Raw genomic sequence first — 20,913 nt, forward strand, 5'->3', positions numbered from 1 at the left:
TCTGAGGCTATGTTCCCATTTTGATGGGTTAATTCATCCACAATACAAGAGAGCCTATTGTTAATGAATGAGATTTCTGGTTAACAGAATGTGGTTGCCTTAAAAAAATCAGTCTCTTCTGGTTTTCAGTGTGGTAACTTGTACTTAAGACTTTATTTTCAGTTGACTTACTTTTCGAGGAACTTCTGTACAGAAATGTTTACATGGTGTAATCACAAGCATGAGCGCTAATCGAGCTATGAGTTGGACTTTACTGTGTTTCACTAAACTTTGTCTTGTTCTCTGTCCAACACCCATCCCCCTTCCCTGCAATTTCCTCCCCAGTGTTCAGTAAGCTGTGGCCGAGGGACCAAACAGCGGGATGTAGTCTGTGTATATCAGAACCAAACCAAAATAGAAGAGAAGCACTGCAGTCATCTGCCCCGGCCTCGGACACAGAAGGCCTGTCGGGCTCGAGGATGCCCCAGTTGGAAAGCTAACAGATGGAGGGAGGTATGTTTGTTCTTCTTGCTATCTTCTGGGGCTTAGATAATAGCCAAAAGTCTCCGAGAGGCCATGCTGTGAGTAACTGCAGCTGAGGCACAAACACGAAATCTTTCTAGAGATTGCAGATGTAGGACATGTACACAGAGAGCACCTGTCCAATCACCACTCAGTTTGCTCTTTTTGAAGATTTATGCGTCATTCCCAAAAGTGTAAACCAAACTCTAAAGGCCAAGACTGTTTATGTACAGTACTGTGCAAAATTCTAACAAGCTTCAGAGTCAATAATAGTGATGACCACCTTCATTCCTCAACACAGCCTGAACTCTCTGAGTTCACTCTCAGCTTCTTTTATAATTTGTTTAAGAAGTCTTCAGGAATAGTTCTCAGGCTTCTTTAACGGCATTCAAAGCTCTTCTTTAGATGTTGGCTGCCTTTTGTTCCATTTTCTGTCACGATTGTCCCACACTGCTTGAATAATGTTGAGGTCCAGAATCTGGGGAGGCCAACCCATGACTGATGCTGTTCCAAGTGTGCTTGTACTGCACTGGCAATGTGATTGGGATCGTTGTGATAATGAGAAATGATGTAATACTACTGGATGCTTTGCAGATGGTGTTGTTTTTGTTTATGCCTGATATCTCATCTTTTGACCTCCACATGTCAACTTTCCTCAGTTTTTTTAAGGACAAATTGGACAGCATACCAAGATATGTCAAAGTTTGAGTTAATAGCTCTAAAGATGCTATTTCAAATTGGTTCTTAGTTTAGGTTTCTGTTATGCATAGACACAAAAGTGGTTCATCCCTTGAGTTAGATGCCTTTTTATTCTTGATCTATTCATAGGTCAGTGTTAAATGGTTCAATAAACAAAAACCAAATGCTCTGTAAATGGACAGGCACAAGGACTGGACTAAAGTGCAAAACGCAGTCAGTGTCCAAAGAAAAACTTTGAAAACATTCAAAAAGCCTGAAGAACTGTTGCTCAAGACCACTTTAAAAATGACAAGAAAGTCTGGCTTCTTGGAAGATATAAAGAAATGAGGACTGACACGAGACTTTTGTGCACTACTATAGCACACTTAGTGTAACATTTGTATTTGTGGTTTCAAATATTCAGGGAACATTTTAAAAATCCTATCTTAGAGTACAGTTGTATGGAGTTCTTCTATGAAAGCTTTTTGTCAGACCACACACTGACCATGTAAATCTGTCAAAATGAAAAGTGATAAACATGGCAGCTGATGCAGCCAAGTTTGTTGTGCATGCGCATGCAAACAGGGTGGGAAGGGGATAAATATCTGAATTACAGGAGGTTTCTGTACTAATTGGTGACTTGGACACTGCATACTTTCATAGCAGTTCATGAAAAGCCTCTCATGCATGCTTGGAAAGTATAAAATGTAAATGTAAAATCCCCAAAGGTCCTGCAAGGCTTACATTTGCTCCCCCTTCACAAGACTCCTGCCACTCCCCACTCTTTGAGCCTTTCCTCCTCCCCTCTCACTTTTTCTCTCGCTGGTGTCTGGAAGCAATCATCTTCCTCCACATACCACCAGCAACCATGAAATCCTCAACTAGAGCATAAAGACATGTTTTATATCTTAATGTCCGTGCATGTGACAACTTTGAAACCTCAGCACCCAGTGCCTGAGTTATTCTGAAGCTACCCAGCACTCTCAGTCACCTCTGACTGCGAATGTAATAGACAATATATTAGAGGAGCTGGGGAGAGGAGGGGGTGCTTCCCATTGGGAATTGGATTGGTCTTCAAGGACAGAATTCTCTCCACTTGCTATTCGAAATACCATGTTACACATGTTTATTGTAAAGTGAAGTTGAAAGGATGATTCAGTTTCTTATTTATTTGGTTGTCTTATTTTAATTTTATATTTTAATTGCATGTTTCTCAGAAATTATTGAATTATTTTGTTTTAATAAAAAGAAGGTGAATGATTTTGTTTATATGTTAAAATATATGTTTACTTAAAAAAATGATAAAGAACAAGTTTCATTTAATTCCACTATACGAAGCTTTACAGTACAGGAAAAATGCCTTTTTAAATGAAATGAACTGACCCTTTAAACTGCTTACTAAACACTGTGATTAAAGAGCGCACACTTTTTAAAGTTGGGTTATGCTGCATCACTTAACAGCAACTAGAATCACTTGAACAGCAGGTTCTATTTTCATGCTTGATGCAAGTTTTTTTTTTTTTTTTTGTTTTTTTGCTTTTTAAAGGCATATTTTGATTTGAAGGTCAGATTTCCTGCAGTGCTTTTTGTTCTTTCTCCAAACTCAAAGAGTTGAACCTTCACATCCAAGGATAAACTCTGCAATGATAACAGAAGTTGCAGCAAAGAAAAGAACGCCATAAATTGATCTGTAATTTTCAGGAATTTGATACTTTCTGGATCGTACGCTGATTTTTATGAATGTGTAATGTGTGGCGGGCAAGCTGAGAAATCAGCGTGGTCAGCTCAAATCTTACAGAGCGCTACCTTAGTATGCAGGCATGCTTCTCAAAGAACATCAAAGAGATGTCTGAGATAGATCTTTGTGTGATCCCAGATACACAGCTCACAGAATAGGAAGAAACCCATTTCTGGATTCATGAAGTGCATTGAACCGGAGCATCAAAGCAGCATATCTTAACTCGGCAGACCAAACAAACGTTATAAAAATATCGCCTGTGAGAAGCCTATGAAACTTAGGAGAGAAAAACCAACAGAATTATAAGATGGATTTTGCTGTCTCACCTAAATTACTCTGTCAACACATCTTTTCTTAGCATATTTGTTAAAATGGTAGTATGCAATACATAAGCATCTCAGAAAACAAGGGCAAATTCAATAAACCATTATCTTGTAACTGCTCCTTGTAGCAGCTGCTGCTGAGCAGACATTATATAGTCTAAATTTAAATAGGTAGGTCCATGATTTAGAGATATATGAAGCATCATATGGTCCTAAAATGCAACTCAACTGTCAGTTCTTACTACTGACCCCCAGAACTCCTAAATAGCGACTTGTTCTAAACCGTACTCACATACAATTTTAAGTCTAAATTCCAGGGCAACATACCTCCAATGACAAAATCAAGGTTAATAACGAAATGTGTTGTACAGCTGTTTTCTCATGTCAAGGAAATTGGATTTAATGTGTAAAATCAGTGTGTCTGTGTAGGTCTTCAGTCATCCAGGTCATGGTAGTCTTAAGAGTTTGAAAAATCAAGAAAAGGAGCTCTTAGAAGATTTGGCTGACCCAACTGGACCTTCATCAAATCAGAGAAATCTTTGAAATCTTTAGCCTCCACTCACATCTTACCTCAGATGACCTCAACAGATCGTGTGATAGGGTGGGGCAAGGTCACACAGTGGTTTCACCCGTAACCCCCTGTGATGGTAATGACCCCTTTTATCAGACTTTGGCTCATCTGATGACACACAGGATCAATAGTGGGTCAGCGACCCTCAGCACCACCTCCAAAGTGGACAGCCCCCACTAAAGGTTAAATGCTTGGAACTCTCCACCATTTGTTTTAAGAACCAAAGAAGCCAAAGAGGCGAAACATCTTTACGGACTTAAAGAAGTTCAGTTGCCTTCTTTTTTAAGCTTTTAAGACTGTGTGACATCAGCTTAGTGCCCCTTTAAGGTCAGCTCTACAACAGAACTGAGTTTAAAAAGCCACAAAAATGAATACTTTGCATTTATAGCCTTATTGCTGCCGGAGAAAAATAAGCTTCCTTTAGCGTCATTTCCCACTTCTTGCCATGTTTTTGAAATAAGATGTGTGTTTTGTGTGTGTTTTACTAGTGTTCTGTCACCTGTGGGGTTGGAGTTCAGAACCGCGATGTTTACTGCAGGCTAAAAAGTACGGGACGAGTCCTCGAGGATCTGTGTGACGCTCGCGTGCGTCCTCCTACTGCGCGACCGTGCCAAACTGCAGAGTGCACACGTTACACTTGGGTCGCTGATGAATGGAAAGAAGTAAGTAACTTGTTTATTCTCTTTCTTCCTATCTGTGACGACCTATTTCCTTTGCTCGCTCTCCAAGTGTGAAACAGATGTTCAGATGTTTAAGCATCTTATTAAGGCTTTTATTGGCTGCAATCTCCACTTTGTCGCTAACTCTGTCTCTCTGCACCATTAGATGGGCGTCCTGCGTACACCCTTTATCTCTCGCATCGGTCGCGAGGGCTTTAGCGTTAACCATCACAACTAAATATGATACAAATCAATGATATCCAAACTTCAGAGTACTGATGGCCATCGCCCCTTCTGTGCTACTGAACGGCACTGCTCTGTGTCACGCTAGCAGACTGTTTTCTTCCTGGCTCATCTTTCTTTAATGTGACGTGCTTTGTCCTCAAAGCGAGGCATTAAAAAAAAGGGACATCCTGTAGGGACATAGCACTGCTTGAATCTTTGCAGTGTTTAGATCTCTGTCTGTGCTGCTGCGAAAACTTTGAACCTTCTTTCTTTCACAGTGTGCCGCTGAAATCCTCTCTGTTCTTATGAAATATAAAGAAAGTGAAAAGAAAAACACATGAATTTTCAAATCCCGATCCATTTTATGACTTTTAAGCCATTACTGAAACCTGTTTTAACTTATATCTTTAACACTAACATTGTCAAGAGCACGTTTGGCATTGTGTTAGTGTTCCAGTCGTTACTCAACACTTTCCTCCATTTGTGTAAACTTTTAATAGGGATGTGCATTTATTGTCATCTGGAGGCCTAAAGGGATGCCCCCCCCCGCGCGCTTCTGTAGACTCACCAACCCTGTGTGTGATTTTTTTTTTCAGTGTAATGCAACATGCGGAGAAGGCGTGAGAAGCAGGAAAGTGGTGTGCATGGATCCAGGAATCACACCTGCTCAGGATGATTACTGTGATCCATTAGCCCGACCTCCATTGCTCCAGCCCTGCAAAGAAGCTCCTTGTCACTACATGTGGATAACAGGAGAATGGTCAATGGTAAGAACATAAAAAATATAAGGAATAAGTTTCAGTATTGGTATCAAATAATTCATAAATTTCTCTAAAATGGAAAGAAATAATTTAGTGCTTAAGACTGAAGGAACTTTGTCTCATCTTTTTCTTTTTTCAAACAACTGTCTGAACCGAAAAGGTGTTAACTTGAAAATTAGATAGAAAGGAGAAACTGTGTCTATTTAGAGCTGTCTTCTTGTTTCTCACATACAAATATTCTAATAGTCATAGAGAGATATGCTGCGTATGTACAAAAAAAGCTCACAAGATGCTGATGAAAATTTGGCATTTATTTGTATGATACGTTTCAAATTGTTCATTAAATAAAACACGAAAACGTTTGACATCTTCTGCTAATTTAATTTTCATCGTAATCAACTAATTGCTTCAAAACGTCTGCATTTCAGTAGAATCGGGCTCATTAAAATGGGGAAGGCTTTTAAACGAGCAAGGTCATAAATTCTCATCAGCAGTGCCAATGAGGCCCCGTTCTACTGCACAAAAGCTTCTTCTAAAGCCAGTGCTTTTAACCCACTCTGTGTATTTTCGTGTGGCTTAGTGCTCTGCCAGCTGCGGTGTTGGCTACCAGCAGCGTATTGTCTCCTGCTCCCTGATGCCCACCTCTCCCGCTCAGGGTGTGTACACTCAGTCCTCCTTTGCCGGCACGAATTGTCCTGAGCCTCGCCCTCCTGGCACCCGGCCGTGCCTCCTCACGGAATGCCCTCACATGTCCTACTGGAAAGTTGGCCCGTGGAGCAAGGTGAGTCAGAAAAGGCTTGTTAGACAGCAAGAAATCCTCCTCAGCTAATCACAGTTTTAACAATACATTTTGATGACTTGTGGATTTTTAATAAATCTCATTTGTGGATTTGGACTGGAGCCTTTTTGACTTTGTAAGGGAATGAGTTTGTGTATGTGTGTGTTTTTACCAGTGCTCGCAGACCTGTGGGGCAGGAGTGATGGAGCGCAGAGTGGAGTGCGTGACCTCAAAAGGACAAACGTCCAAACTCTGTCGTCTGTCAGAGAGACCTGAGTCTCAGGCTGCATGTCAGGAAAGAGAATGTGAGTGGTAAAATGTAATGGTCACTGTTGGTGCTTTATGTGGAAACAACCATATCTGATTCTAAAAACTCTGTGTCGTGCTTTGTTTTTACACAATAAACTACTTAAAGCTTCTTGGAGTGATCACTTAGAGGAACAATAAACAGACAGTCAGCAGTTTTCTGCAAATTGTGAAATGGACAGTCTGTCAGAATGCCTCAAGGGCTTCAGCTGAGCCAGGCATTATTGTGGATTTGGAAAGTGCTGTAAAACAGCAAGCCAAAGTTCACAGGGTTAATCATTCCTGACTTAGATTCTGCCAAGTCAGGCACTGATGAAATTGAAAGGATGTACTGGACAGCCAGTTCTCTGGTCAAGTATTAATCTTAAGTAGCTAATCAACTCGATATGAGCTCTGCAACACAAACAAGACTATTACAACACCTCTAGCTTGGGAAGAATAGATCCAAGTCACAATCCGCTTTAGGGAGAAGTGCTTAGTTTTTTTAGCTTTTAAAATTTTTTCAACTTTCAAAATGAGGGGCTAAATACTCCAGCTTTTAAAAACTGTCGACAGCTCCCACTGTTGCACTGAAAGCTCGTCTTCCTCACTCCCTCTCCCAGGCCAGTTGTTCAGTACGTGCCGAGAGGTCCAGATGAGACAGGGCGTGAGGATAGATGGTGAATACTATCTCAAAGTCAAATCCCGGATCCTACAGGTGTGTATGTTCTGTCAGAATTACTCCGGCACACGCCATGATTCAAGCAGCAGCAGCAGCAGCAAACTCATGGGATCTCATCCTTTGCCTCAACGTGTTTGCTCCTAGATTTACTGTGCTGAGATGCAGACTGATTTCCCCAAGGAGTATGTGACCTTGCGCAGCGGTCAGACCGATAACTACTCCGAGGTGTATGGCCACAGGTGCGTATGATGTGGAGATGACTCGCTGTATGGTTACGTAATGTGTGAAATATGGTTATTGTGCTGTTTGCACTGAGTTCCCGTATTTCTTTAAACGCACAGGTTGCTGAACCCATTTCAATGCCCGTATAACGGCAGCCGAAAACAGGACTGTGAGTGTAGGAACGACTACTCAGCAGCGGGATACACACTCTTCCACAAAGTTCGTCTGGACCTAAACTCCCTGAGGATAACAAGTGAGTAATTACTTCATGATTGCCTTACGCCGTGCACTGTATCGAGACCACACATGGGTGTTTTTTAACCCTCACACGCCTCGCTCCAAAGCGCTAATGCCACATCCAGAACCCAGTCCAAATGAAAGTCAGCCTTGCCCCACGCTCTCTCCTCCCAAATGAAAATAATGAGATTTCAGCACTGTGTGTTCGCGTCACTGGGCGAGGACTTGAAACCGTGCCCGTCAGCACCCATCCATCCTTTTGCATCAGAAATAAAACATGTCCTCACGCTTGCATGCAAGCAATCATACAATTACAATGTGCACACATGCACATCTTCAGGCCATATTCCTCTGCTCATTATTTAACACAGCTCCACCTGCCCTATTTTGTCCAAGTATGCTTTTGATTATATGAAACAATGTAGATTACTGTGCTGTTTTTTTTGTTTTTCTTTTGTCTTTGCGTGTGTGTGGGTGTGTGTTAGTGTGTGTTTTATTATATTCTCAGGGCCCAAAAGCTGAGACACAATTATACTTGTGGTTTCAGGCAGATTTGTTGGAGCCAAATTGCAGGACTGTGCAAGTTTGAGTGGCTGTTTGATTGCTAAACCTTAGCTACTAGGTTAAATTTAGAATTAGGTTATGGTGAGAATAAAGGTAATGGGTAGGATTAGACGTTCCGCTTTTAATTAGCTATAGGAATATCTAAAGAAAGGCGTTATTGCAATAAAAACAGGTAAACACAAGATGTGTCTGCATGAGTTTGCATGCTTGAGAAGCTGGATTAGTACCTACGCCATCATCCTCCCGTTTCCTTCATCTCATCTGGGTCCTTACAGCACATGTTCCCACACCCCGTCTGCGCAGCACTCATTTAGTTTTCAGGTGGTTTAAAGAGAGCCGAGGAGAAATAATGAGTTCAAGATGAGGGGCAGAATATGAAGAAGTGCTAATGTGGTGTGCCTTTTGCAATATTGTAAACGTTACTTGCATGCAGTCAAACAGTATTTGAATTTCAGTAAACAATTAGAAAATGTAACATAAAGATTTCTTATAGGTAAATGTGTTTTAAAAAGTAGGATTTTGCTAATTTGGTTTTAGATTTAAGCAAATTCACTATAGTAGGAAAAGATGTTGGAAAATATCTTCTTGCAGAAAGTAAAATCTTAGTTGTTGATACTCTACAGCCATGTGGTTACCTTCCTTTGCACGGATGTTTTCAGTCAATTTTTTTTCTGCTTGTGGTCACTGTGACTCTAAATCAGTGTCTTTGGTATCTGTTTACCAGTCACAGACCTCCGGTTTTCCCAGACACCTCTTGGTCAACCAGTGCCCTTTGGTACAGCGGGGGATTGTTATAGTGCAGCCAAATGTCCACAGGTTAGTGGAAAAAAAGAAAGACAGTTTTGCTTTTTTGGTTGTGTGTTTTATATTATTTTACCTTACCTGTTAGAGAACTTCTATGAAATAAATCTCTTTTGTGTTTTCAGGGCCAGTTCAGCATCAATCTAATTGGCACTGGCTTCAAAGTGGCTCAGGCCACCAAGTGGACATCTCAGGGCAACTATGTTTCAGTCAAAGTCCACAGATCGGAGGTAAAAACAAAACGTTCCAAGTGAACTCTTATAATGCTTGCCTTTAGTGTGGGTCATGCTGGGTGTATTTTAAGTAATGGATCACTGTTTTCATTTTGCTCGGGTGGACTGAGCCTCATGCTGGATCACTCCAGTTGTGGAGTGAGGCTGTAGTTCTGAAATGTCATCAATGTGATTCACTGAGCAGGAATCCCTTCATGACATTTATGAAGATTTCATTCTCTGCCCTTTGCCCACTTTTTCCTCTCTCATTTGTCTCTGTCTGTAGGATGGGACAAGAATCTACGGCCGCTGTGGTGGTTTCTGTGGGAAGTGCATTCCCCAGGCTCACAACGGCCTACTTCTTCAAGTCCACTGAGAGCTGTGCAGAGACCAAACCACCTAAATCTGTCTGGAATAAGATACCGGCAATAAGAGAGATTTGATCCTGCAGTCATCTGTGAGTGTCAGAGGGGGACCATTTAACAATTATTATCCCACAGTAATATCCTCAATTCCCAAACGGCAGCTAGAACAGACAGGACGCTACATATAGTGCAGTGCTACAGGGCCACCATCAGGTACTTCACCCAAACTGCTAACACTTAAGAGGAGTCAGCAGTTGTGCAGACGTCGTCATGCACTCATGCGCTTTGGAGACTAAATTATTTTGCATGTCGCTGTTATGGATTTTTTTGTATCATAACACGGGATGCAGGACTGAAAACACTGGGAAAACAAATACAGAGACGGGAGGAAAAGAAATATCCTCTCGTCTGATAAGGAACTTTTTCCAAACTTAGACAGACACAAAACACTTGGGCTCTGATCCAACTGATATGGTAGTCAGCAAGATAGTATAAAAGGAGACATGCTGTCCTTGCAATCCTACTGTGGTTAAAAAGAAGGTCTATACACAGACTATGGAAGAGTATGTAAGGAATAGTTGTGTTATTGTTTTACATTGTGACAGATTAAGAAAAAAGATGGCTACAGGAACTGGCTGGTACATATATGAGAGTGTTACAAATCTTCTTCTCAGCAACAGATGAGAAGGAATGATTCCCATATGGAAAAGAAATGGAGCGAAAGTAGTTCAGGTTCCTGTTTAAACTTATGTCTCATCCTGGGATTTACTCAGGAGGTGGCCCCTTTTCCCATTTGCGTTTTCACTTGCAACACAATAATGAGAATAACGTGTAAATCAAATAACCATTATTTTTTAACCTGAAAAATGTGAAAGGGGCCACTTGCATGAGTAATGACATAGTTTGAGACGTACAAACATTTAGGGTCGGTGGAATGAGAAATTCTTATGCTTCTTTTGTTTTTGCGGCTCAAGACTCTGAAATGTATCAGCGTGCAACTGAGTACTGATATCCTTCCAGACCTGCCTCGTGTCAGAGGTCAAACGTTAGGAGAACATCAGGAGCCTTTAGAATAACTACAGATAACGTTTTGTTTTCGTTGTCGTGTACTTTGTGAGTCTGTCTGCTGTCATCTGTTGTCAGGTATTTTTAACAAAACTACTGAAACCCGCGTAGACAGTCCACTGACTGACACTGATGCACGACTGTCAGAGTAAACACTAGTGCTGTGAGGAAATAGCTGAACTATTTCCATATTTGCTGGTGTTGAAGTACAATTTTTTCTGTTTTGTGTGTGTGCGTGCGTGTGTGTTTCATAGTTAGATTGTTATTGGTGTTTCTCTTTGTCACACGAGTTCTCGTCTGTTACACCTTGACACAGTATCAGGTGTGTGTATGCGTGCGCGTCTCACCTCACACCCTCCGTTGGGCCTACTGTAGGTGCCTGCAAAACCCTACCTCTCATAGACATCCATACTCGGTTGAGATATGTGTTGTAATATATTTATGTTTGAACATATTTATTCTGCATTGACTTGTAGATATGTTCTGTATGACGGTACAATGACTACTACCAACGGAGAAGCCATTGTCTGATATGTTTTGTCCGTTGTCTGCTAAAATAGGTATTAGCCAACTATTTGTAGCATATAACCACTAATCTTGAATGAGGATCTTTTAAAAGGTGCTTTTGAACTACTGGAATTACCTCTAATCTTGAGAAGGAAAATGGACTCGATAGGGCAGAGATTCAACTCTTTCTAGCGGACTCCCTAGGATCTCCTTATAGCGCCTGTTGTGGTCCTTTTATGAACAGAGCTAATGTTTTAGATGCAAGATTGCCCGATAAAACAGACCAGCGACTGTGCGAAGGACTCTCCCATTGAGCAGTACTTACTGTAATGCATCATATCTGGCTTTTACCACGACCGCAATTACAACTGTCAACCAACTGAACACGCGGATTCGCTAATGTTAAGCTTTAACCAAAGTTAGGCAGTAGATGCAGACTGTTTTTCTTTTCCTCTCAGACAATGCCGCTTCTTTTCATTTAAAGAATGGCTGAAAATAATAAAAGTCAGTGAGCAGCTAGAAAACCTTTGGCTGTCATTCATTTTATGATGGTCAATTGTGCTATGAGGTCTGTATCAGAAATTTAAAGAATACTTGATGCACTGTGTGCTATCAGTTTTGTAGAAATGTAATCCTGTTTTTTGTTTTTTTGTAATAACCATTAAGATTTGTAACTTATGATATATGTGTATTTGTAATATTCATACTTGAATTGCAAACTGTGTGCTAAAATATTGAACGGGCATTGGTACTGAGTAGAGAAACGGTGTGCTTGTTTGCCATGCTTTATCCAAAGATGTTTAAAAGAATCCTATGTACCTACAGTATGTATGCAGCCTGTATAAAAGAAACAAATGATTTTGGTGCTATACTAATTGTACTATTACTTGTATGTCTTGCTACTACACTAATGTTAAAGAATAAGTAAGAATAAAACTTGCTTTCCAACAGACTCGTTGATGAACAAAGTGATGGTGTGGTTCTTTATATTTGCAATTTTCAGTTTTGATACTTTGCTATTTTCTTGCTGTTTTTAGAAAATTGGATACGTGACACGTGACGTTAAACTGCTAGGAGGGTCAGATCTGGGTCTCTCACATCAAGGCTCAATGCAGTTTAAAAATATTGATTTTAAAAAGTATCAAATCCCAAATCACAGTCTATAAATATCTATACTGTAACACTATTATAGTTTTGTATTTTGTTTATGTATTTCATTTTGACTTTTTATTTTTGATTCAATTTAATTTCAGGTAGTGGAGAGTGGATTTTCTTGTTTCAGTTTAGTTTTAATTTTTTTTTAAAACATCTTGTTTAGTTTTTATGAGTTTCGATGTTTGTTTTACTCCTTTTAATTAATATGTTAGTATGATGATGGGCATGTGTTAGAGGCAAGCTCAGTACAGATATTACAATAAAAACACTTTATAATACAGCCCGCGACTACGACTGACTTGTTATACCCTTATTCTACAGTAACTACCTTTAAATATTTTTAAGTAAATATGATTACACTGTAATTTTAAATAAAATAAATTGAAATTTCATTTAATTACAGGGAATTAAGCTCTTAGTCACAAGCTATATCAATAAACACATCCATGAATTTCTAATCATCCAAGTTGCAAAACAATTTTTAACCAAACGTTGACAAAATCATTTCAATTGGTTTTCACAAGTCTACTTTTTATTTTTATTTTAGTGAACTAAAACAATATGCAACATAATTTATATAAATAATCCTTCAAACAGATCAAGTCATTGCCCTGTTTTCTAATATAATCATGTGCACATAGATTTAAACTCAAAATCTAAGGTCAAACTCCATATACATTCTGTATGCAGCAAAGTAAATATATTAAATGAAATAAGTTGGTCCTTCTCAAGGTTCAAGGTTCTTTATTATTTATTATTATTTATTATTCTTTATTATTCTTATCACTACAGCAGTTTCTGTCTGCCACAGAGTCAGCTGGTTTCTAAAGAAGGGCAGCAGGTCAGCTCTGGCTGGGTTTTTTGCTCACCACATTGTGGCTCCATGTGGATTCACTTAGTGATGCAGACTGCTTTTCCACAACATGACTTTCAAGAGTTCAGTTCCACTTAAGAGACATATAAACAGAGCAAATACCTTTTAAAACCATTGCTCACTAATATATATGTACTCTTGAGATCTAGAAACACCTAAAGCTGTCAACTCCAGAGCGAATCATCAAAGTTGTGTCAAAATCCAGGAATGAGGTAAGTTTCATGTAAACCCCAGAAAGAAGTGGAAAGGATCCTTTCCAGGGAATTATGTCACCAAATTCCCTTGGTAATAAAGGTGCAGGTACTTCAGGAAAAAGTGGAGTGCTTATATATAAGCCACTTTTCTAGGGCTCATTGCACCAAGATAGCTTTGTACATTAAATGAAAACAGATACTGCAGTGCCTCAAAAGTTGCTTTGATTTCTTGCCAAAAGCCTGCTTTGGTTCCTAAAATCTAATCTAAGGATTTGGAATAGTCCTGAAGCACGACAACAACTCCCTTCAAGAGCAGTTTTCCAGTGAAATCAAGCTGTGATGAGGTCTTTTCAGACTTCCCAGGATGTGGACAAGTTGGGAAACAACTCCTCTTGCCTTAATGTTTTCATAAACCAGATATCGCTAATGATGGAGCTGAAAAACACAAACCTTGCAGAGAATCCTCATAAAAAGCACTAATGATTGATGTTTACCACGGAGCACAGTCTGCTATGAGGTAACGGCACAGACATTCTGGTATAATCTACAGCTGCAACCTAAAGGGCATATGCCAGAATTACCTATGAAAAATAAAAATAAATCTGTAATAAAAACTTAATTTTAAATGTTTGTTTTATGTGTACTGTATGTCTCATATAGCTTATATAGTCCTTATAATACTTATTATTATTATAAGGAATGACACTCCTGCCAGCTAAGAACAGGAAAATGATGCTACAATTTTGACAGGTTCACCAAAGTTGAACAGAATACTACAAAAACATTGCCTGGTCTCATGAGTGTTGGTTTCTGCTGCAGCATGATTGTCTAAATGTCACAGTGTACCTGAGTGCTGCTGTTGTTGATCACATCCATCGCTTTATGACCCCACTGCACCCATCTTATGATGGCATTATGTCACAAAGCCGAAATAATCTCAAACTGGTTTCTTGAACATGAGTTCACTGTGCACTGAACCAGCTTCCAGTTTGGATTCAGGAGACAGACACTATCTCTACTTTTAAGATTACGCTTAAAACTTTCCTTTTTGCTAAAACATATAGTTAGGGCTGGATCAGGTGACCCTGAACCCTCCTTTAGTTGTGCTGCAATAGGTGTAGGCTGCTGGGGGATTCCCATGATGCATTGAGTATTTCTTCTTTTTCTTTTTTTTTTTTTTTTTTAATTTGTTCATTTCAGGCACAACAATAAAGTTGAACATAAAGTGCACAAAAAACAAAAACAAACAACAAAATGTACCTGAAAAGGAGTGGGATGAAGAAAACTTATTAAATCCCACCCCTATATTCACTTATCAACAGAAACAATAAACTTCCCGCAGCTACGCCCAAGCAAAACAAATAGAACCTTCATAACTGAATACAGAATATATTAATTATAAATTGCGTTACCACAGGTAACAGGCAATAATAATTACAAGTAACAAACACACATACATATACATACATACATATATATCTACACACACATGTACATATATATACATACATACACACAAACTTTTTTTTTTTTTTTTTTTTTTTTTTTTTGAATCCATACCAGCAATGGTAAGAGAACAGACATTTCAGAGCACACTAACACCATCATTGATTATACTGTGACCAGACCAACTGTTTGTAGAGAAATTTAAATCTATGAATATTTTTGCATTGTTTCAGTTGTAAACTCAGACTGTTCCAGATTTTCACACCACATACAGACACACAAAAACCTTTACGGGTTGTTCGAGTTCTGGGTAATTTGAATTGTCCAAAGCCTCTCACATTATAAGCCCTTTCTCGAATTTCAAATATAGATTGTAAATTTGCAGGTAGAAGTTTATTAAAGGCTTTGTATAAAATTATGGATGTATTGTAATTAACCAGATCCTGGAATTTAAGTAACTTTGCCTGAAGAAAGAGTTTGTGAGTATGATCTAGATAACCAGCCTTGTGAATAATACGCAGTGCTCGTTTCTGTACTGTGACTAATGGATTAGTTGTGTTTTTATATGTGTTTCCCCACACTTCCACACAATATGTAAAATATGGAAGAACCAGAGTACAGTACAGAGTACGAAGTGCATCTTTATCAAGGTATGGTTTCACTTTATTCAAAACTGCGAGGCTTCTGGAAATTTTGGTTTTTATGTGTCTGACGTGGGGTTTCCATGAAATTTTGTTATCAATTATGACTCCCAAAAATTTGTTTTCACTCACATTATCAATGGGTACACCTTCTATAGTAATTGGTAATTCTATATTATATTTTAAATTACCAAAAAACATTGCCTTAGTTTTATTTATATTTAATGATAATTTATTTATATCCATCCATTTTTTAATTAATTTTAGCTCCCTGTTTACGGTCATTACAAGATCGGTATAATCATCGCTACTGAAAAATATGTTAGGATCATCTGCGAACAGTATGAGTTTAAGTACTTGAGAAACATCAAAAATATCATTTATGTAAACATTGAAAAGTTTTGGTCCCAACACTGACCCTTGGGGAACACCACATGTAATACCAAGTTTCTCTGAATGGTAATGCCCTATACTAACATATTGTTCCCGACCCGTTAGGTAACTTTTTAACCAGTTTCCAGCTTTCCCTCGAACACCATATCTTTCCAATTCTTCAGTCACCTTTCTCACTCACTATGTGTTAATAGACCTTTTCTGCACTGAATCATACTTATTATAGTTATTAACCTCTGTGTCTCTTCCACAGCATGTCTGTTATCCTGTTTTCCTTCTCTCACCCCAACTGGTCGCTGCAGATGGCCCCGCCCCTCCCTGAGCCTGGTTCTGCCGGAGGTTTCTTCCTGTTAAAAGGGAGTTTTTCCTTCCCACTGTTGCCAAAGTGCTTGCTCATAGGGGGTCATGTGATTGTTGGGTTTTTCTCTGTATGTATTATTGTAGGGTCTACTTTGCAATGTAAAGTGCCTTGAGGCGACTGTTGTATAAATAAAATTTAATTGAACTGAATTGTACTCAAATGGTCTCTACAGTCACCTGATCTCAATCCAACAGAGCACCTCTGGGATGCGGTGGAACTCAAAATGTGCATTATGGATGTGTTACCAACTTTGTGATGCTATCATGAAAGCCAAAGAAGTTACAACCCAGTACTAGGAAGATGTAACTTACCAACTTAACCAAGTGGTTGATGAGTGTGTGAAACATTAAAAAGTTGGTTTACAAGTTTACTACTGAGGCAAAGAAAAAAGCTCCAAGTTTAAATTTAGCAGTAGAAAAGCTACTGAGAATCTGCACTGAAATCTAAGAAGGGATCATTTTCTGGCCTGAGAAACAAACATTTCCCAAACTGAGAGAACAGTGACCCCTACCGTCCACAACATAGAACTACACACGAGTCTTAACGAATGAATTATTACGTCTATAATTACGAGGACAATGAATAATTGATTACTGGGATATTTGATTGCATTTTTCTCAAGTTTTGTTATGCAAATTGGGTTTAAGTTACTTTTGAGCATAAAATAGACCCTACTGCATTGCACAACTGGAACATTTTTGCTGGCATTGTGACAAGTTTATGAATGTAGTCTACGAGAAAGTGCTGGACAGAAACAGTAAAAACAATGCAAAACCCCTTTCCTATCATTATTATTATTGTTGTTGTTGTTGTTGTTGTTGTTGTTGTTTCTTTATGTGTACAAAATGTTTTGCTAAATGTTATGTTAAACTGCCTTGGACTTGGGTTTCATCCGTGAAGACTCATCATTGTAGGAAAACAGAAGTGTTACTAACGACATCAGTGATTTTATTATTTACAGCTTTGCTCGTCCTACTGCAACATATGGTCTTCTTCAATAAGGTGAACATGGGTTACCTTATCAGTAAAAGGGGGATCTTCATGAAGAACATAAATGAGGTTTGAATATAAATATATACGACAAATATTAAATGATTGAGAATTGGTGGAAAATGTTTTAATCAAGTTATTTCATATTAAATGTTATTGCAGCTTATCTTATTTATAGTAGTTTTAAGCTGTGGTACTAAGACTTTCAACTGAGATGGACTGGGTCGGTGCAAAGCCTATAGTGCACCTTTACTGCTGACCAGCAGATGGTGGTAAAGCATTAGAAAAACCACTGGCTTATCTCATTATGGCTTACATGTGAAAGATTAACTGTAAAGTAAAGAAGCAAGAACAGTGTATTGTAAACATACAGTGCTCAGTGCAGTGTCTCATATAAGTTCAATTTCGGTTCAGTTTTACTTACATCAAAACATCACAACAGTAGTTGTCTCAAGGTGCTTTATACTGTAAGGTAAAGACCCTGCAATAATACAAAGAAAAAATATAAGTGACATATTTGTGAGGTCTTGTTTTTGATTATGCAAAGTCTTTTTTTGTCTTTTTGTATGAGTCTTCAAATGTTCATGTACTCCAGCTTTTATTTATTTTCTTTTAAATATCTGGGCAAATGCAAGGATGCACATATACTGGATAAAGAGTCGTGAGCACAAACCCAGCAGTTGTTTCCCAGTAAAAGCTTTTGCAGGAGGAGTACGAGGTTGTTTAAGCAAGCTCAAATCCCGTAAACCTCACACATAACCCCCTTTTCCACTCCTCACACACATCCTGTAGTGGAACAGTTGGCCTTGAACAGTATCAGTTTCATCTTTTGATGCACCATGTCTGTGTCAAAATCTAACAAAACCATGCACAATTTTGAAGTACTCTACACTGCCAACTGGGCCATCGGTTGTTGAGGGGTAGAAGCTGTTGGCACGTTGCCTTCTGGGCATTATAGACACTACTGTCAGGCTCTCTGTCAGCTCTTTTTAAAGAAATTGTGCCAGCTTTGACTTTAACAGGTTGAGACTGAATGAGGTCATTTTTAGGTGTTGTGTTACATGTCTAAAGTGTCCACTTTGTAACAGCTGCATGCGATGTGTGGGGGACTGCATCCTTGGTCCAGCATTGACCACCTATTCACTGGTATGCTGGGTGGTATGTTGTCAGAAACGGGCATAGTCCAAGCGAGGGGAGGGGGGTATGGAGGGGGTGGTTGGTTAGTGTTGGGGCCCTGGGGTCCTGCAAGTATGTGCCAACAGCCTATGTGCACATGTGGTGTGGTGAAAAATGGACTTGCATTGTTTGATCCATGAATGTGAGACCCCAGCGTGACTCACACATTAAGGCTAGCAGTGAACAGAACACACTCCCTGAAGGATTTCCACTTCGGTTTAGGGATCTTCGTGGCATACAATACAGCAAGGCTTTCTTTGACAGCTTTTATTTTGTAGCTCATATTGTTGTTGTTTGTTTTTTACCTTACATTTGAAGCTCAAAGTTCTCACAGTGAAGGAATTATAAAAACCTGCTGAAAGTTATTTAATAAATGCACACATTATGGCCAGTGGTAGTGTTTTTATTGTAGAAAATACTTTCCCATTGTAAAACTTGGGCTGTTAAGAAGCCTGGAAAATGTTGCCCCATGTCAGCATACTTAGAATGACTTGAGGCAAAGGCCAGACACGACTATAGCTGTGAGCTGTGGGCAGTCTTTTGTGAGTGAAACTCGACTCACGATAAGGTGGGAGGGGGGGAAGCTAATTATTTTTAACAGCTTTACAGTCCAATTAATCCGGAGACTTTTTACACACTGTTGTGGCTCATGTCACCAGGGAATATCAAACCTCTTAACAGAATGTCTCCTTTGTTTTTGCATTTCACAAGAAGTCAGTGAGAACTGCATATACAGTACAACCCACACATACCCACACATTATGTGATGACACAGAGAGCACACAGTTCAAGCAGCTGAAACTCTTTCAGATTATTGTGGCTTCAGCATCTTATGGGTTTAATGCTATATGAAGGGGAAAAGGGTGAAATGTATGTGTCTTCAATGGAAATGTTTGCAAAGGTAATGAAAAAAGATTCTGGAGGTCAAGGGGGAATTACTTTCCAGGTAGATCAGAATAGATGAGAGGCATTTTTACAAATCCAGCTGTTTTCCTCTGTATTCTAGGACCAGCGCTTTCTTCACAAATCAGTAGCAGGGTAAGCTACTTTACTTAGTTAAAGTAACTTTTTGTTATAGAGTAATCACCTGTTTTTGTTAACAGAAAAAGACAGAAAGAAAAATGGGGAAAAGGTGATTTACATGCAAACATGCAAGGAATTACAGTGTATAAGTCAAAGACAGCATTTGAAAGTCAGTATTTAGTAAGGCCACCTTCATTGTTCAACAAAGCCTGAGCTCTCTTAGAAAAGCTTTCTTGTAATTTCTTTAGTAGTCTTCAGGAATAGTTCTTCAGGCTTCAAAGCTCTTCTTTGGATGCTGGCTGTCTTTTATTTTGTTCCCTGTCAAGATGATCCCACACTGCTTCAATGATGTTGAGGTCCTGTGTTTTTCTATCCAGGTATGCTTTTCATTGCACTGGCAATGGTCTTTAGATTACTGTCTTGCTGAAACACTCATTGTTGTAACTCTCTCTCGATCTCCTCAGTGTATACTGATGACAATTTGAACCAAAAATTTCAACTTTGGATTCATTTCTCCATAAGACCTGTTTCTGTTGAGTTTAATTCCAGTTGTTGTATAACGTTGCAACTGACAGGCCAGATACATCTCTCAGGTCCTGTGTCATGTTTTTGATGGTCACTACTTTCAGATACTGTTCATCTGCTTTATATAGATTTTTAGGCCTGCCATTGCTTATTTTCTCCTCCACATCCAGTTTCCTCAGATTTTTTTTATGTAAACAGTGCATACCATGCTAAAATATGACAAGTTTTTGGGTAATAGCTTATTGGGAATGACAATGTTGGTACAAAAAGAATTTCTGCCCATCATATTGTGTTATCTTTGGCATTTATCATACATTTAACTAAAGAAATGCAACAAACGATGTGTTTTTACAACAGGCTGTTACTAGTATTTTTTCTAAAACTCTGGAAAACTACTGTGCAAACTTTAAAAGTAAGTTTTACAAAAGTTTTACAGGCAAGTCAGGCTCCTTAGAAGGAAAGTATATTTAAAAAACGAGGGGCGACTCAAGACTTGTGCACAGTAAGTTTCATAACTAAAACATTTCTTGGTTATATCGTCAGCAGCATCTTTGATTATTTTTTTTTTAATTAGGATATTCTTAGAAAAATCTATACTGTGTCTTTGCTTAGTATGAGCTAATGATGGCACTGTTGCCTTCAGCAAACATGCACTGAACTGTAGCTCTACTGCTACTAGAAAGGGAAAGCAAAGAGTGTATCACTCTGCTCTAACAGTGGTAGGTAAGACTATTTGGAACTGATCTATCGCTGGTGGTGGATTGATCCATAACTTTGCATCTGACAGAGTAATCTCAAATCAGTTCTTTCTGAATTTGGAACCAGAACTTCTTTTTTTGTGCTCATCTAAGTAATATGTTCTACTTTCTTGTACTTGAGAGACATAAACTAACCCATAAACTGAGTAAGATACAATCTGTGGACAGGAGGAAATGAGGGGAAAAAAGAATAAAAGAAAAAG

The 20,913-nt window shown here is 38.9% G+C and overlaps 1 protein-coding gene across 2 annotated transcripts in view; it reads left to right on the forward strand.

The window, feature by feature from the left end:
• The window catches only part of LOC100709964 (A disintegrin and metalloproteinase with thrombospondin motifs 20), a 75,671-nt gene extending 63,545 nt beyond the window's left edge, over window positions 1-12,126 (forward strand). For both annotated transcript variants that reach the window (XM_005451005.4, XM_025909113.1), the window contains 11 exons: window positions 325-492; window positions 4,300-4,473; window positions 5,292-5,462; window positions 6,037-6,237; window positions 6,410-6,539; window positions 7,143-7,237; window positions 7,346-7,440; window positions 7,543-7,676; window positions 8,949-9,040; window positions 9,151-9,255; window positions 9,524-12,126. In XM_005451005.4, the coding sequence (XP_005451062.1) occupies window positions 325-492; window positions 4,300-4,473; window positions 5,292-5,462; window positions 6,037-6,237; window positions 6,410-6,539; window positions 7,143-7,237; window positions 7,346-7,440; window positions 7,543-7,676; window positions 8,949-9,040; window positions 9,151-9,255; window positions 9,524-9,613 (1,455 nt within the window). In that variant the 3' untranslated portion in view covers window positions 9,614-12,126. The remainder of the gene's footprint in view (window positions 1-324; window positions 493-4,299; window positions 4,474-5,291; window positions 5,463-6,036; window positions 6,238-6,409; window positions 6,540-7,142; window positions 7,238-7,345; window positions 7,441-7,542; window positions 7,677-8,948; window positions 9,041-9,150; window positions 9,256-9,523) is intronic.
• The last annotated feature ends 8,787 nt before the right edge of the window (window positions 12,127-20,913 follow it).

The sequence above is a fragment of the Oreochromis niloticus genome, linkage group LG7 (genome assembly GCF_001858045.2).
Source record: "Oreochromis niloticus isolate F11D_XX linkage group LG7, O_niloticus_UMD_NMBU, whole genome shotgun sequence".
Lineage (NCBI taxonomy): Eukaryota > Metazoa > Chordata > Actinopteri > Cichliformes > Cichlidae > Oreochromis > Oreochromis niloticus.